At 35.2% G+C, this 17210-nt stretch overlaps 1 protein-coding gene across 1 annotated transcript in view; it reads left to right on the top strand.

Moving 5' to 3' along the window:
* Cnbd1 (cyclic nucleotide binding domain containing 1) overlaps nucleotides 1-15531 on the top strand; it is a 367762-nt gene extending 352231 nt beyond the window's left edge. Inside the window, exon 13 of the mRNA XM_059253897.1 lies at nucleotides 15392-15531. Within this exon, the coding sequence (XP_059109880.1) occupies nucleotides 15392-15508 (117 nt within the window). The 3' untranslated portion in view covers nucleotides 15509-15531. The remainder of the gene's footprint in view (nucleotides 1-15391) is intronic.
* Nucleotides 15532-17210: the final 1679 nt, after the last annotated feature.

Here is a 17210-nt window from a genome sequence, read left to right as displayed (position 1 = left end):
TCTCACTTTCTTTACTCCTATGGGTCAAGTAAAATGACTAAAACAAACATTTTAATGCTTTTCCATTTTACTGAAAAGTCCAAATCGCATTGATTTATTTACACAGTTTTGTGATCACTTCATTCCTCCCAATCTCCCCTGCTCTATCTTATTTGTCTATGAAACTTGGTGTTTCAGCACTAAGGAAGGCTCATTTTCTCTCGAGAGCCCTTTCTGAACTGTTTTGTAAACTGTGTGTATACATGCTTAGACTTTCTAGTCTAGAAGCCTTAAGCATTACCACTTCTCTACAGACAGCTTTAACTGTTCGATTCACAAAAACAGGAGCAAAATACATAACTGGAAAGAATATGAAGATATATGATATGTACATAATAGCAGATAATGTTTAAGAAACCACTCATCTACCTAAAAAATCATTATATATAGTACTTGCCAATTTTTCATGGTGCATAACTACCATTACAGCAAATTTAAAGTTGCCACTAGTCTCTCATGGGAAAGGGGCACACTATCTGCTGTCTTGGCACTGTGGACTCCATCATAACTCTGCTTTTCCGTATCCTTGTAACATTATTAACTTTAAGTTGTCTACATAATAGAGTAACTGATATGAGCAAGGAAAGTCATCCTAACAGGAAGAGGAGGAGGGCAAGGACTTGCTGAGGAGAAGCAGAGTGATCACTTAACATTATTGAGGAATATAAAAGAAAACAACAGGGAATGTTGGGTCTTAATACATCTTAGTATCATTATCAAAGACCAAACATTCCTTACACTTCCCTATAATATTCCTGTATAGTCCCACTGGTTTTCTTCTGGTAAATTTCAGAGGAACAATGTTTGATTTTAATGGTTTTTGACTGTTTTATTTACACAGATAATATATACAAGCCAGGTATGGTACCATCTGTGTCTATTCAAACTCCTTTGCTATTCTGACCTATCCTGAATTTCACAAACACTCAGGTTAATGTGATTCCTTTATTTATCACAGTGTTGTCTGTATTGAGCACCTCTTTGGATCCTCCACCCTGCAATACAGCTGGGAACTAAACCCAAGATCTCACATATACTGCACACATATGCACCCTCTCTGCTGAACTATTTCTCCATCCCTTACCCTCAAAATTCTATTTTGGCTCTGTCTTTGTGTTTTCCATTGACTTATCAACTGATTTCACATCTTAATATTTCTTTGAAGCATAACAGCCCAGTACAAAAATTTTTTCCCAATTATCCATATGTCCTGGTGACAATCCTACCTTGATGAACATGGGTTGTGTATAAGCACTTGTATAATTTATGAATAAGTGGTGAATTATTATTCACTGACATTTTATAGACACATGTCTCACTTTCTTCTTGTAAGTATCCCTGCAGGTGCTTGTGAATAATGACCATATGAAATAGAATAGCATTGGCCACATAGAGAAACTTGATGTGAGCTTGAGTATAAGACTTAGTAAGGGTACTTTGAAACATAGTTCTTTAATGCTTTTATTCAATTTTAGCTTCACAACCTTAAAATACCAGAATGCTTTTGATAATTTGCTCCATAAGAGGGATTTTTAAAAATCTGATTATTTATACTGAATCGTAAAAGTAACAAGAATCAAAGAACCGTGAAAATGAAATATGCATTTTTCATAAAAAGCAGTGAAATAAAAGCACAAGAAAAATAAGAATGACATTTTTTTAAAAAAAAATATGTTTATATGATCTTTTTATATCAGTTTCGAGTCATTTTATATATTTTAGTATAAATAGGCAATAGATCACAGAAGCAAAAGAATAAATCATGGGCTCAGCCCTGTTCTAAAACTATGATCATCTCATGAATTAAGTGATTTTATGGATCAGAAAAGGGTCCGATGATCAAAGAGTGGCAGTTTAATTTTTGCGCATTAAATGATTAATGGTGTCTGCTACAGCTTGTTAGGCCTAGTTTAATTGATTTTTTTGCACTTAATAAGGATCTCAAATTAATCTAAGAATATTTATAGTCTTACTACATTTAAGGAAAGATAGACTGACCACAGTGTATCCTGTATCTCTAATTTGTGTTGCAAAGGCACAACTCAACACCTTAAAACACACCACAGGGAGCAAAACAAAGCAAAAAGTTCTCACTTATTGCTGTTGTAAGTTATTATTTCTCTGTGATTCCTGAGGCCAAAATACATAATTCTACAGAAAATGTAAAATAAATGTTAACTACTGAAATGCTCTAATGGACATCTATTTTTGGTTACTGTGTATTAGCAATTCGTATCAATTCTTTGGCTCTGATATCATTCCTTTGCTGTTTCCCTTTAGGGATTAGGAAAATGAAATTAAGTGTCTTTTAGCTGTCTTTTCTTGAGGCTATATTTCACTAGCTCCTTCTGTTACCCCATAAGTCCTACTCTCCTTCCCTTTAATTATGTTGTCTCTCTTTTCTGGATTCTTAGTAATTAACATGAGATGACTAAATTAAATTTCAGTTGTTATGCCTAAGTTTCTATGTCCCACAGTATTGTATTAATTAACCTCATACCTCAGGCTGTCTCCTTAAGTGAAATAGAATATGTTATTAAGAAGGCAGTATGGCATTCAGACAGATTGGCAGGCAAGGCATAAGAATGGAAAAGATGAGAGTAACAGAAGTTCCATTTTGACACTATACTCTCATTAATTGGCACAGTTACCCACATCCCGCCACCGTGTTCTATGTGGTATGTTTTCAAGCATGTTTTCTATTAGTTCTGACTTCAGGAAAATCAAAGAGACAGCAAAATGTTGCATCTGAATTCACTGTATGCTTCCCAAGTGAGAATAAAGTTTTGAATGATTTGAGACTGATTTTAATCCTATAGGTGAGCCTGCTGGAATTATTATAAATTCATTTATAATACTTGCATGGCTAGAAGAGTTTTAAGAATTATGACTATAAATAGGACTTTTTTCTCTAGAGAATGCTATCTTTAGTGATCAAAGTGACCTTAAACTTAATTTTGAAGACATTACCTTTACTAGAGGAAATATTTTTAATAATCACAAAAATGAACTTAGACATTTCCCAGGATACTAATTATTGATTTAATAGTATTTACTTATTCTCCCCCAAAATTATTGTAAAATGAAATGTAGATTATTAATCCATTAAATCCTATGACTTTTCATCTGCAGTGAAATTTTTCTTTTAAACTGTCCCTTAAGATTTTTATGCTCAATTGGTTGGTTGGATTTTGCTTTTATGAGAGAGGGTCCATATAGGCATGGGCATTCTTCAAACTTTCTATTTAGTTGCAAATGGCTTGAGTTCTTTATTCTCCCACCTCCACCTCTGAGTGCTGAGATCATGGGTATGCAGCACCGCCTCTGACTTTCCATATTGTGTGAGAACATTGTCCCCCACTTAAAATAATTGTTGTTCTATTGGTTCCTCTGGGTTGTAGGAATTTTAGCTTCTTGAAGGTAATCACTTTTCAGATATTTGTCCAATACAAAGCACAAAAATAATCCATAAGCAGGCCTTAATAAGAGTAAATTTTATGCTCAAAGTGGACTCATATCTGATAATACAAATTGCTTATCATTTTCTGATGGAAAAATAAATTGATCACAATAACTTACTGTTTTTACTTATTATTAGTGTTACAGCAAGGTATTGTGGCTTGCAAAGTATTCAGAGATATAGATCTGGATCTCCCTAATGAGACATGAAAAATTATAAAAATTACATGTATATTATCTTAGAGTCATTTCTCTTGCCATAATAAAATACTCTGACAAAAGCAAATTAAAAGAAAAATGGTCGACTTAGCTCACTGTAGCTAGGTTACAGCCCAGCACTGTAGAGATTTCAAGGTTTTAGGAGATTGAAAGAACAGGCCACATTCTATCTATAGTCAGCAATGAGCCACAGGTGTGTACATGCTGGCCAGTGCTCAGCCTGCTCTCTCCATAGTGTCCAGGGCCCAGTCCAAGGAATGACGCTGCCCACACTCAGGATAGTTCTTCCACCTCAATTAAAATAATCAAGGCAACTCCCACAAAAGGTTACAAGTCAACCTGCTTAGGAAATCCCTGGGACTCTAGATTTTGGTAAGTTGAATTAAAATTAACCATCACATATAATAATAAGTAGATAAATAGCATTGTGTGATTTGCTCTAAAAAATGTTGTAAAAAGAAAAGTGGGCATAGGAAAGTGAATAGAGGCTCATCAAATATTTTTTTTCTGAAAGTATCTGAAATTGCTTTTATACATTTAGGATTAATTATAAACTTCTTAGTTACTTTTAAGTAATTTTCAAAAATTATTTTATTATATGTAATATATAATATATAACCTAATGTATATATTATATATGCCACAATTAAATTATTTTTAGAACAATTGGATATATAAACTCTATTGAAGTTAATTCAAGATTCTTAGATTAATATATATTCTACTGTATTAAAATGCTTCTGAATTCAACATTTTGTTTAAGATATACTTAATGGAGTTAATATCTTTAGTACCTTTTCTGCATTTGCTTTTTGTTTGTTGTGATGCTAGGGAAAAATTAATAATCTAGGCAGGCATCAACCATTGAGTCCTTATTTTATTTTTCTAAATGGAAATACTTAAATTTGGAATTATCTAGTTATTTTAGATCTTTAGATTGTACCTATGAATGCTTCTATTATAAAATTAAAATATTCTAAAGAAATAAGTTACAATTTTCTTAGTTTTCCTTTTATAAACAGGTTAAACATTATTTGTGGTGACTTTACTGTCAGTTTGACTGGATATGGAGTCACCTAGGGAACATCATTAGGCTATTTTCAGAGAGGTTGAATTAAGGAGGAAAAACCTACTTCGAATATGGGAGGTGCTGTTCCGTAGTCTAGAGTCCAGAATGAATAAAAATGAAAGGGGAGAACACTGCTTCTGTACTAGGGTTCATTTCCCTGCTTCCTAACTACAGTATGACGTGACCAGTTGCCTCTATGTCTCCCTACTCCGATGGCATGCATGCCCTCTTAAGCCACAAACAAACCAAATCATCCACCCTAAAGTTACTTGGTAAGAAATACAGAGTATTGGTACTGGGAAGTGGGGTTGTTGGCCTGACAAACCTATGTGGTTTTGTGGTTTATTGGCCTTTAAACTGGTTTATGTGAAGAACATGTGAAATTTTTGAGCTATGCACTGAAGAATACCTAGAATGTTACCAAGCTTCATCAGATGTCCTAGTGTAAGTGTAGAACAAAGGGCAGACAAAGAAAACATGCTCAGAAGGTTTTTGGACTGCTGGGAAGTGGACTAAAGGCCTTTAATGTTGCATTCTGCTAAAAACATCTGACTTCCTCCTATGAGTCTTGAGAACTCCAGTGGGGCTAGATAATGACAGTGGTCTTACTTGTTTGGCTGAAGATTTCAAAATAGCATAGCATTCAGACTTTGTTGTGATTACTACTGACTCCTTTCAGGTTTGCAGTGGGAGAAAGCTGCATGTGGGGTGAAAAATTGGGAAAATGTAGAATTTGGTGAGGAAGGGAGCAGGATTGCATATAAAGTTTCAGACAATGCCAACATGGAAAACAAGCAACACAAATTCCTGAAAAGATTTGTGCAAAGAAAAAGCAGCCTCACACAATTTACTGGGACTATAGGAACAATGTCCTGAAAGTCTTCTTTAACTGACAAAAAATACAAATTAATTGAAGGGAGAGAGCCTGAATCCAGGGGGCGTCTAAAGGGGCTGGCTCCTTTCAAAACCAACTGCCTGCAGGAGGATTTATCCAGGTTTGGACACCAAGGCACACAGAGCCTACTACAGCTATGCTAGAGGTATAGGTGGTTTGTCAAGATGGCAGCAGAATTTGGCAGTATTAATCACATGGTGCTGATTTTTAGATTTTTAGAGATGCAAAATCAAAGACTTATGGGTTCATGTTGGCTTGCACTGAAGTTCCAGAAAGCCTCTGAAGCCAAGCACAGTAGTATAGTGTAGTATAGGGTTGACTTCCCTCCAAGGAGTACCTGAAAGGCCATTGATAAAGCCGTGAAGGTAAAATCTAAGGTGCAATGGAGAAGATAGGATCTTGGAACTTCCATGATCTTGAAATGTCAGTAGGCTAAGGAAAGCTGAAGTCACAGCAACCGGAGTTAGCTCAAGAGAGATAATGTGTTCTTCAGTCAGCACCAGGGAAGTGAAACAGTCCAAATCCATTAGAGCCCACAAGATGCTACTGTTCTTCCCAGATGGTGGGAATGGAGCTACAGTATTTGGTGATTGACCTGATGGATTTTGGTTTGGTTTTGGCCTCATCTTCCCTTGCCATGTACCCATTCTTTCTGTCCAGAATAAACATGTATCTTTTGTGGCATTATGTTTCATACATGTTTAACTTATCTTTTTATTTTATAGGGCCTCTGAGTTAAGAGATTCCCTTGAATCTCAGAATAAATATTTACTTAAGTTCTTTCTTCAGCTAGTTTTGACAGCAACAAGTATAGCCACTAATCTAATATATTTTATTATGAATAGTAACATTCTATCTTGAACATACATATTTCTGTAATTTTTCTTATAATGTAAAACTCCAAATAATCCCCAAGATCCTAATGTAAAGGTACATCTCCTTAAAGTGTAATTTAAAACTTGTTTATAATAATGATTTTAAACCATTTGTCGTCAGTCTAAATTGTTCACTGATGAATCATTTAGTAGATACAGAGGGCAAATATCCAGTTATCTACAGTAAGAGAGTGAAATATTCAGGGATGAGAGTCAAGACCACAGGATACAGCAGCTCAGTCATAGGATTATTTCCAGTGAATTCTCATGAGTTTTGAGATGAAAATCCATGATATTAAGCCCCAATTGAAGATTTAAACACTATGTTTGAGAGTCTTAGATTTAGGGGTCAAAGGCTAGCATGTAATTATATAGTAGGTGGCAATGTGGAAAATGTCAAGCCAGGCTACAAGTGAAATCTCAAAAAGACACACTTTGCAGTTTAGAGGTCAAGAGGTATACCGAAGACAAAGAATAGTCAAGGAGTTTAGCCTCTGCAACTCAAAATTCCAGAATAGGAAATTAGATTCAGGAATAGCAGCAATCACTTATGTACTTAACCAATAAAAACGCTTTCTGATCTTATCCTCATGATGTGTGACGATGTCCAGCTTGACAATAAAAGTTTAAAGGTTGGTTTGATGGTTCATAGGCTGTGGAACTTGATAGAGAATGTTAGGATACCTTTAAATTTCAAGCATGTTTTAATAATAATGTCTATCTATGCACATGTGTAGAATGTATGTGAAATATTAATAGATATTCATGAAATTATATATATATTCTATAAGAAGAGATGTGCCTACAACTATAGAAATTCTTTTTGGATACTGTAGTATTTTTGTATTGAATACTTTGTGTCCATTGATGATTTGCTTCTTACAATTCAATGACAGAAAACAAACATTTTGTAACTAAATAAGTAAAGTCATCCATCATCTGGTGACCGCTTTTTTCTTCCACCTTTGATTTGGGAGCCTAATGCTGTTTTGAGAATCAAAATGCAGTTACTATGTAGCTTTCCTGAAGATGCAATTAGCCCTCATCACTGTTGATGGGCAAATGGGAAATATGAGTACAGATTCTGGAGTAAGCTAATCCCATCTGAGAATGAAGTGTTTTGAGGGCCAAGTTCTGTCATCAGAAACTCACAGGCAATTAACACCGAGATACCATTCTAACAGTGTGAGAAGATGTGGACCAATCTTCTCCTTTGTGTTTACCTTGGCCAGCTTTGTCCTCAATGTTCACTAGATTGCTTTATAGCAATGGAATGATTCGTATGGTTGGGGTTTTTTTTTTTAATAGAAAAACCTCTTTGCAAAGGAGGTACTCCATCAGGAGGCTCTTCTGCAGTTTGTCCATTTTCAATCCAGGCAGTAAATCCACAAGGTTCTGTATCTAATGCGAACCACAAATGAAGTTGTGTTAAAATCAAGTTTCTAGTGTAAGTGCTGTTGCCTTTCAGCTCCTCAGTCCCCACCCAACACAGACACCCCACTTTAATTTACGGTCAATGAACTCATTAATAGCAATTACTTTTTCACTTTCCAATTTCTTATCATATTTTTGCCAAATATAGTCATATTTTCCAGCTAAGGCATAATGTTACAAGAGGAAATGAACTTGAGACACATGCTTCAGCACAGATGTCCTCAGGAGACATTGGACTGGGAGATATAGTCAATTACATAGAGGATGATTCTCCTAGGAGACCTTGAGTTCACTGAGACAGAAGGTTCAATGAAGGTTCCCTGGGAGTGAGGAAAGAGCAGTTTGGGGGGTTATTGATTAGTGAGTAGAGAGTTTCAGCTTGTGGGGATGAAAATGTTGCATAGGTGTGTGGTGATGATAATAATATCACAATGTGGAAGGAGTTAAGAGTACTGAATTATGCCTTTGAAGAGTTAAGGGTATAATTTTACTTATATATTGTAAGAAGTAAAAGAAGAAGAGGGTATTAGACAAGGTAAAATATTTTAGGCTATGTTCCAATTTCTCAAGTTTTAGATTTTTTTTCTATTTTTTTGTATTTACCATAATTGAAACTTAATAGTATAAACAGAAAAAATGCTAACGTTCTATATTCCAAGTCTAATGTAGCACCACCAGCAAATCAGCAAATTTAGATTTTGATTATCCTTAATACTTAGTCTTTTTTGTTTTGTTTTTTTAAATTTCATATATGGATACAATGTATATTGGTCATATTCCTCTCTAATTCTCCTATTTTCCCAATACCCCCTCCAAACTTTGTGTTCTTTTTCTTCATAACTCATGAAGTTCTATTTGTGATGCCCATTTGTGTACATGTGTGAGGTCATCCACTGGTGCAAGGCTAACCTACCAATGGTCCTTCCAAAATGATTCTCTCTCCTTTTGTATCCATCCACTGGCAGAGGTCTGCAACTAGAGTAGATGTGCAACTAGACATAGGGCATCAGGAACTGCTCTGCTTTCCAGGTGGAGTTTTTAGTTCTTTTGACCTTTTGCAGGTAACAACAGCTGCTGTAAGTATAATAGCCATGTCAATACCCAGAGGCCAGTCTATCTTGGCATCCCATCCTATCCTTTGGCTCTTATATTCTTTCATTCACTCTTCCATTGTGTCTCCTGATACAAATGTTCTATCTATGATACAAATGTTCTATTGCATGATTTCAGGTTTCTTTACAAGTATTATTCCATTGTATATATGTGCTACGTTTTCTCAATCCATTCACCTTTTGATGGACACCTAGGCTGATTCTATTTTGATAATAGTCACAGTCACTTATTTTCAGCATTATGAGTGTTTTTGAGTCTTTATATTAAGCACTACCTTCTGTGAAGTGGAGCTTCTCTGACCAAGGTTGAGGATACCACAAATCTATGAGTTTGGTAACACAATCATTTATCAAAATCACATCAATAGGTTCTCTCCTAGGGCCTATGACTTCTCTAGCTATAGGTTTTGATCTTCTTTTTAGTACCAGGCGTGAATTTCCTCCTGTGGAGAAGGGTTCAAATCCAATCAAGGGGATGGTTAGTTACAGTTCTGCCACTATTAACCAATGGTGACATCTTGTCTGATAGTCCCATATTAAACATTCATTGCCCAGCAAAGGGTAAGACTGTTAATGTCATTTTTATCTCCTCCAGGATCCTCCATAGAATTTTCAAGCACAAGCAAAGCTATCCAGCAGGGACAGTGTTTCTTGATCAGTTCAACATTGATTTCTCTATGTCCTGAGAACAAAGTGTGAGGTGTCTTCAACAGTGGGGTTCTACCATGTAGTTCTTAAGGACAAGTAGAAATGGCAATGGCATATCTTCATTTAGTGCCTCCAGGGGCACTAATTTGTTGAAAAGTCACCTGTAGAAGAAATGATCAATTGAGTGATGAGGCACCCAACATAATGGGAAATCTTTACCAACCATACCTCTCTGACAGAAGATTAGTATTCATAATATTAAAAAAAAATCAAACTACCCAATTAAAAACTGGGCCCTGGATCTGAATAGAAAATTGCCAAAAATAAATACAAACTGTTATTAAACACCTTTTAAAATATTCAACACCCTTAGTTTTCAGGGAAATGGAGATTAAAAATGGCTTAATGTTTCATCTCATTCCAGTCAGAGTGACCATCATCAGTAATATAAGTAGCAATACATGCTGTCATGGATGTGGTGAAAAGAAACCTTTTTCCACCACTGAAGGGAATGTAAACTAGTCCAGTAACTTTGGCAATGAGTTTGGAAGTTTCTCAAAATAGATGGAACTAGAAGTGCAGTTATGACCCAGATATACCATGTTGGGTCTGTACCCAAAAGATTTTATATCCTGCTACAGAGATCATTACACTTCTATGTTTACTGCCATTCTATTCACAATATTATCAAAATAGAATCAGCCTAGGTGTCCATCAAATGGTGAATGGATTGAGAAAACGTAGCACATATATACAATGGAATAATACTTGTAAAGAAACCTGAAATCATTCAATTTGTAAATAAACTATTGGAATTGGAAAAAACAATACTGAATCAAGTCACCAAGGCCCCAAAAAGACAGGTCATTAATATTTTATCTGATATATAGATTTTAGCTTGCAATCTTGTGTTTTCTGTGGTTAGCCTGAAGTGTATGTGATACTCAGGAAACTAGTAATGAACAACAGAGGTTATGCATTTAAGGAATGGGGTAGATTATATGTAAGGTGGCAGCAGAAAAAAATACTGGACTCAAATAAGTTTAAACAGGTAGTGGAGTGATGGGCATTAGGAAATATGTGGAGAGTAAGATTTAACCAAAATGAAGTGTGCATGATAAAGCTATATGGGGACACATAAGGAAACATAATCTTATAATCAAGTACAAAACATAATAAGAAGGAATATTATAACACGTGTGTGATAGGAAGTAATGAAGGAGGGGGATAGTGGGAGCTAAAGGTTTAATTGTGTGAGACAAGGGTTTGTGGAAATGTGAAATATGAGAATGAGTTAACCAAAATTAAAGATGTCTGCAAGAAGTTCATGAAGCCTTGCTAGTTTGTAAGCTACTTAAAACATAATTTAAAAAAGTAAAGGAGTTTGACATGGGTATCCTACATTGGCACAAATATTACTCCAAGAAGACAGGTTATTGAGTGAAAGTCTCAGTGGAAGGTACAGCTTACTTATGTGCATCTAAGAAAGTCGAGCATAGCAAATTCATAAGACAAAAAAAAAAGCATAAACTCAAGGTGACTGAACTTTTTATCCTCCAGCAACATTGTGCTTTTACTCACAGCTTTAACATCTGCTGTCAGTGTAGGAAAAGGACAGACTTGGTTCATTTGGTTTATGAAAGACAGAAGAATGTAGGGATAGGGAACAACTCACAAAATATCGAAAGGAATTGGGGTTGTGTGTCCCATGTGTCTGCTTCTCCATGTTATGCCAAGGTGGCATACTGAAGAAAGAAAAACTGTATCTTCAAACTGGAAGAGAGCAGACCACAGACTTTTTTCTCACACTCCGTAGAGCTAGTCACCCAGGGGCCTCATTGTAGAACATGGCCTTGAGAAGGACCAGATGTTCCTCCTCAAAGGCTTCAATTGCATTAGATCAATCACACCCACACTGTTCTTGACTAGAAACTATGAGATGTCCAAGAATGATCAACTTCAATTTCTTGTGAGTCCGGAGAGTTGGTTTTCTTCAGTAAATTTAATTTGACTTAGAACATCAAGGAATTATTAATTTTTTTATGTTGTATAATGAGGAAATTTGTGGTTAGAACATCAAGGAATCGTTAATTTTTTATGTTGTACAATGAGTAAATTTCTGGTTATCTGAGTGAGTTCTTTTTACTAAAAAATAGGCCCATCAGTAGTGCCTATCTACACTTTGTAATAACCATCCTTTGCTAGGTGATGGGACCAATGGCACTTGTAAAGCAGCTGTGGTGGCTGTCTTTTGATGGTCAAATTCAGCATATTGAGAACCATCTAGGAGAAATAATTCTGCTGCTATTTTTGGAGGCATTTCCAGAGAGGCTTAAATGAGTGGGGAGGATTCATCCTGAATACAGCACCGTCCCATAGAATGCAGCTCCAAGTTGAATAAAATAGTTCAAAGGAGAAACAAAGAGACTAAAAGGAGCCTCACCATTCAGATCTCTGCTTTTTTAGAAGAGAACACGGTGTGACAAGCTGCCTAAAGTTTGACTGCATTACTTTCCTGCTGTGATGAACTATGCCTCTTCTTAAATTGGGGACCAAAGTTATTTATTCTTCCTGAAAGTTGCTTTCTGTCATGTGTCCAGTCACAGTGATGGAAAGTATTAAACACAGATCTTGGAACTTAATTACCTTTGGAGTCAGATTGATAAGGAGTGCCATAGTGCCAGAACTTTTACTGACGCAGTATCCCTCTTCTGCTGTCATTTTTGCTTTCATTGTATCATTTCTTATAAATCACCACTAGTATTTTATCAAAGAAAGAATTGTGAATAAAAATATAGAAATATAATTAAGTTTGGTATTACTTCCCCAAAGCTGGTATTTCTATTGTTATCTGCTTCTGAATCAATGGCCCCTGATTTTTATTTTTTTTTTTATTTTTTTTTTGTTTTTGTTTTTGTTTTTTCGAGACAGGGTTTCTCTGTGTAGCTTTGCGCCTTTCCTGGAACTCACTTGGTAGCCCAGGCTGGCCTCGAACTCACAGAGATCCGCCTGGCTCTGCCTCCCGAGTGCTGGGATTAAAGGCGTGCGCCACCACCGCCCGGCTGATTTTTATATTTTTGCACTGATATATTTATCAGATATTCTGTGATCGTTCTGGTCAACCTACTTCTTCCTACTAGCTTCTTGTTTTACCATGAAATGATCAGCTTTGAGCTTTTCATTTAAATATGACTGTGTTCTTATTTAATGTTATCAGAAAAAAAGAGCGTATTGGTTAAAAATCTGGGCTTCACTTCCATGGGTCTGAAGGACTCAGCTGTTCATATAAATTCTGAACCTGACGTTTGAGCTTTTCAGACTGCTGGACACTTGTTCTAAATGTTCTATATGTTCTAGTTCTACTGGGATGTCTCTGGTTGTCACGATACCATAGATCTTCTTATTATCAACCATATATATGATGCTTATTACTTTGAGTTTTAAAATATTGTATGAAAGTCCCCTGACATATTGGGGTTTGTAATTTTGAGTTACTACAGAATCTCTAATAATCAATTTTAGTTTAAACATGAAATTAAACCAGGTTTTATGGGAACAAAGTTGGCAATTTAATATGTAGTAGTTTGAATCACTTGAATGGGAAATAGTTTCATGGTAGGAGGAAGACAAAACATATTAATCTTTCAAATAAAGAATTGTGGTCTGAGGATTAAATTACCATACTGAACACAATAGTATTAGCTTGCTGAACTAATGAGAAAAAATGAACAAAATTGGGCTGTAGCAGAATGAACCATATTCAGTTTTTTTGAGATCAGATAGTTTCAAAATAATTATATTATCTCTCAAATCAAATTAATGTTAGCTTGAGTATTATTGATTTCATAATTTTTATGGACATTTGTTTTAATAGTTGGAAACTATTTCTTTTTCAAGAGTTAAAATCTAATTGTTATATTTATTTAAGGCAAACTATAATACAGTTATTAACATCTGTCATGGAAGTCAGAAATTTTTATTAAAAAATACCTACTGTTCTCATTTATACATCAAAAACTCACTGTCTTTCACTGTTGTTGTAAGAGATAAATGAAATATCTTATGCAACACAAACCTATTCCTTTTGTTTCCTCAAAACTCATTTTCCAATGAATTTAATTATCTGATTCTTAAAGTTAAAAAACAATATAAAAGTAAAATCGGACATAGAATAAGATATGCTTTTGAAATATGAATACCATTCTCCAGATTAAGGTATATCTTCGACTGTACATGTAATGCTTACTCCTGCCATACTTAACCACAGAAGTGCACACCTCAGCCAATTGTCCAGAGAGATGGCTCCCTCTTGCTCTTACTATAGTCCTTCTTTCACCAAAGACAGGCAGTGTGGGAGTTCTACCAGTCTCAGAAGATGTTTCCTGAACTCACACTCACAAAACTCAGTGCACTACCAAGCACAGTTCAGAGCCTATGGACGGCTTCTAAACAGGCATCAAATAGAGGAGTCTGTGAGGAAGGCATTGCGTATTTAAACATTAAACAAGTCCACACCTAAAGTCAGGGAACATTGGTGAAAAGGGGAGAGAAGGATTGCATGAGGTGCAGGATCAGGGAGTTTGCTGTGAGATTATATCTCTTAGTGATACCGGAAGCTATACCCTTTACAGTCTCACCACCATGACTGCCAAAACACAAGCTGACCAAGAACAACAGCAGACATGCTAAAGTGGGCAGGGGAAAGACTACAAGGCCTCAACCCTTCACAAGCAGCTACAGGCATTAGGAATACTGAGAGTGGGAGAAATAATTTTTCGTAGAGAAGGACATACCAATTGTTTGTCAAATGCCAAATGTTCATCCTTGAAAACTTACATAGAAGTCAAAATATACAGGCTAATAATGTTATATTTATAATTGTGTATGTATATACATATATGCATGTAATAACAATTAATAGAAAAAGGTCATGAACTTGAAAGAAGGAAAGGTGGGGTAAATATAAGGGCTTGTGGGGAGGAAAGGGAAGGGAAAATGGTGTAATTATATTAACCTCAAAGATAAAAGGAACAAAAGTTAATGCCAATTGATTCTAGGAATTGTAAAAGTTAATGGTCTTGAGAAGTTACAGGGCTTCTAAGATGGCTCAGCAGGTAATGGTGTTTATCACCAAGCCTAATGATCTGTGTTCAATACCTTGAATCAATATGGTAGGAGAGAACGGATTACCGAGGGCTGTCCTCGAAACACACAGAAACACACACGATACACATGGGTGCACATGACCACACACATATATGCATACATACACACACAATAAATGCTATTTTTAAAAATAATAGAAATTACAAAAAATAAAGCAAATAATTACTTTTTATCTGCTTCCTATCAATGATAGGAAGACAAAAGCTCATTTTTGTATATTCCAAGTGGTACTTTATTTTTCTTCTGTAATTTTTTTTTACATTAAAAGCAGCTTTTCTGAGAAATTTATATACAGGGATATTAACATAATTTTTAATTCACAAAATTGTATAGAATTAATCATTTTTTTATTTTTTAGTCATGTAAAATGCCCTCAGAAGTGTGTTGTATATAATTTGTGCTATTATATTTATAACTTCAATGTTTGAGAATAATCAGATTAGTTATTCTTAACAATATTCTCTTCTTTTTATAGAATAAGACAATTAAAAGAACATTAGATTGTAACGGAGTCCTTCCTGGCTTTGGAAAGTGGGACCACTACTGGACAAGTATCCCCAGGAATCTCAAGGACACTCTTGTCAGTTATTAAAGATGCTGGCGTATTAGAGCTGACACATCCATCTTTGATATTGAGTTGTTTGCTTCCTTTTAGTTCTATTTATTTATTTATTTATTTTAAAAGTTCACTTTAGTTATAAGCATACATAACATAAAACTATCATCTATCTATTGGGATAACTAAATTGGTTTTATATTTCCATAGGTTTATCTTTCTGAGATACTATATCATAAAGGAAGATAAGTGGCATCTTCCATAGTAATGATTTTAAAGGGTTCCAAATTTTTTTATTAAGAAAAAATTTTCCGCCGGGTGGTGGTGGCGCACGCCTTTAATCCCAGCACTCGGGAGGCAGAGCCAGGCAGATCTCTGTGAGTTCGAGGCCAGCCTGGGCTACCAAGTGAGTCCCAGGAAAGGTGCAAAGCTACACAGAGAAACCCTGTCTCGAAAAACCAAAAAAAAAAAAGAAGAAAAAAAAAAGAAAAAATTTTCCCTCTTCCCTCTTCCTGCCTCCCCTCGATTCTCAGCCTCCCAACCCACCCCCATTCCCTCCTACAAGTAGGTAAGACCTCCCAGGGGGAGGTACATTTAGTAAGGTAGGTCCAAGTCCCTCCCTGTGCCTCAAGGCTGTTTGAGGTGTCCAAATTTTCAAGTAAAATAGTTTCCTACATGTATACCCTGAATAGAGATGTTTAAATAAAACACCATGTTTTATTCTATTGTATCACATAAAAAACAAAACATAAAAATGTTTGCCAATGAAACACTGCAGTTTTTATTAAAAATCTTAAAATTACCAACAAAGCACAGAATACTCACTCTGAAATAGACACTGTGTGTATGTAATGAAAATTTATACCCAATACAGTTGCATGAAATATTTTTATTGAGTCATACAATTCTAAGATACCTAGATAGAGTGTATTTGTACACCTCTTCAACTGCTTTCTTACCATATATATATATGCACACACACAGACACACATATATATACAATGTACTATATATGTACATTTATATATATATAATATATATACATTATGTACAATGGATCCTCCTAAGTTCTATAATGTTTACTACAGAAAACCATATAATATGTCCCATTGGTTGAGCATTTTAGATTTAAAATTATTCTTCTAGTGCCATGGTGTATGTTTAACAGTAATTGTTAATTCATATAATATGTGAAAATTTCTAATATAGATAGAAATGATTATGGTAAAAGATGAATATGTAAGTACAGATACAAAAATTTATTTGTATTCTCATTCCTACTTAGAAGCAGGGAATTATCTCAATATCAGCTCAGTTTGAATAAGTTTTTGTTTGTTTTGATTTTTCAAGACAGAGTTTCTCTGTGTAGTCCTGGATCTCGCTCTGTAGACCAGGCTGGCCTCGAACTCATAGAGATCCACCTGGCTCTGCCTCCGAACGCTGGGATTAAAAGCATGCACCACCATCTCCTGGCTCAGTTTGAATTAGTTTTAAAAACAAATTTTTCTTTATATGAAACTCAGACTTCTAAAGCACTATTTTGTTTATTATTATAAACAATGTTCAAATGTAAAACATTTTCAAATTCTCCCAATGTTTTCAAGTCAGGCTTTTATTTTCTTTGTGTGTTCTTAGTTTTTTGATTTTTGTTTTTTGTTTTTTGTTTTAGCATTTGGTATCAAGTTTATATTGACTTTGAATTCACTTTGTAGCACAGTCTAGACTTGGACTTGAAGTC

This window comes from Peromyscus eremicus, chromosome 2, assembly GCF_949786415.1.
Source record: "Peromyscus eremicus chromosome 2, PerEre_H2_v1, whole genome shotgun sequence".
Lineage (NCBI taxonomy): Eukaryota > Metazoa > Chordata > Mammalia > Rodentia > Cricetidae > Peromyscus > Peromyscus eremicus.
This window is presented reverse-complemented; position numbering and strand designations above follow the sequence as displayed.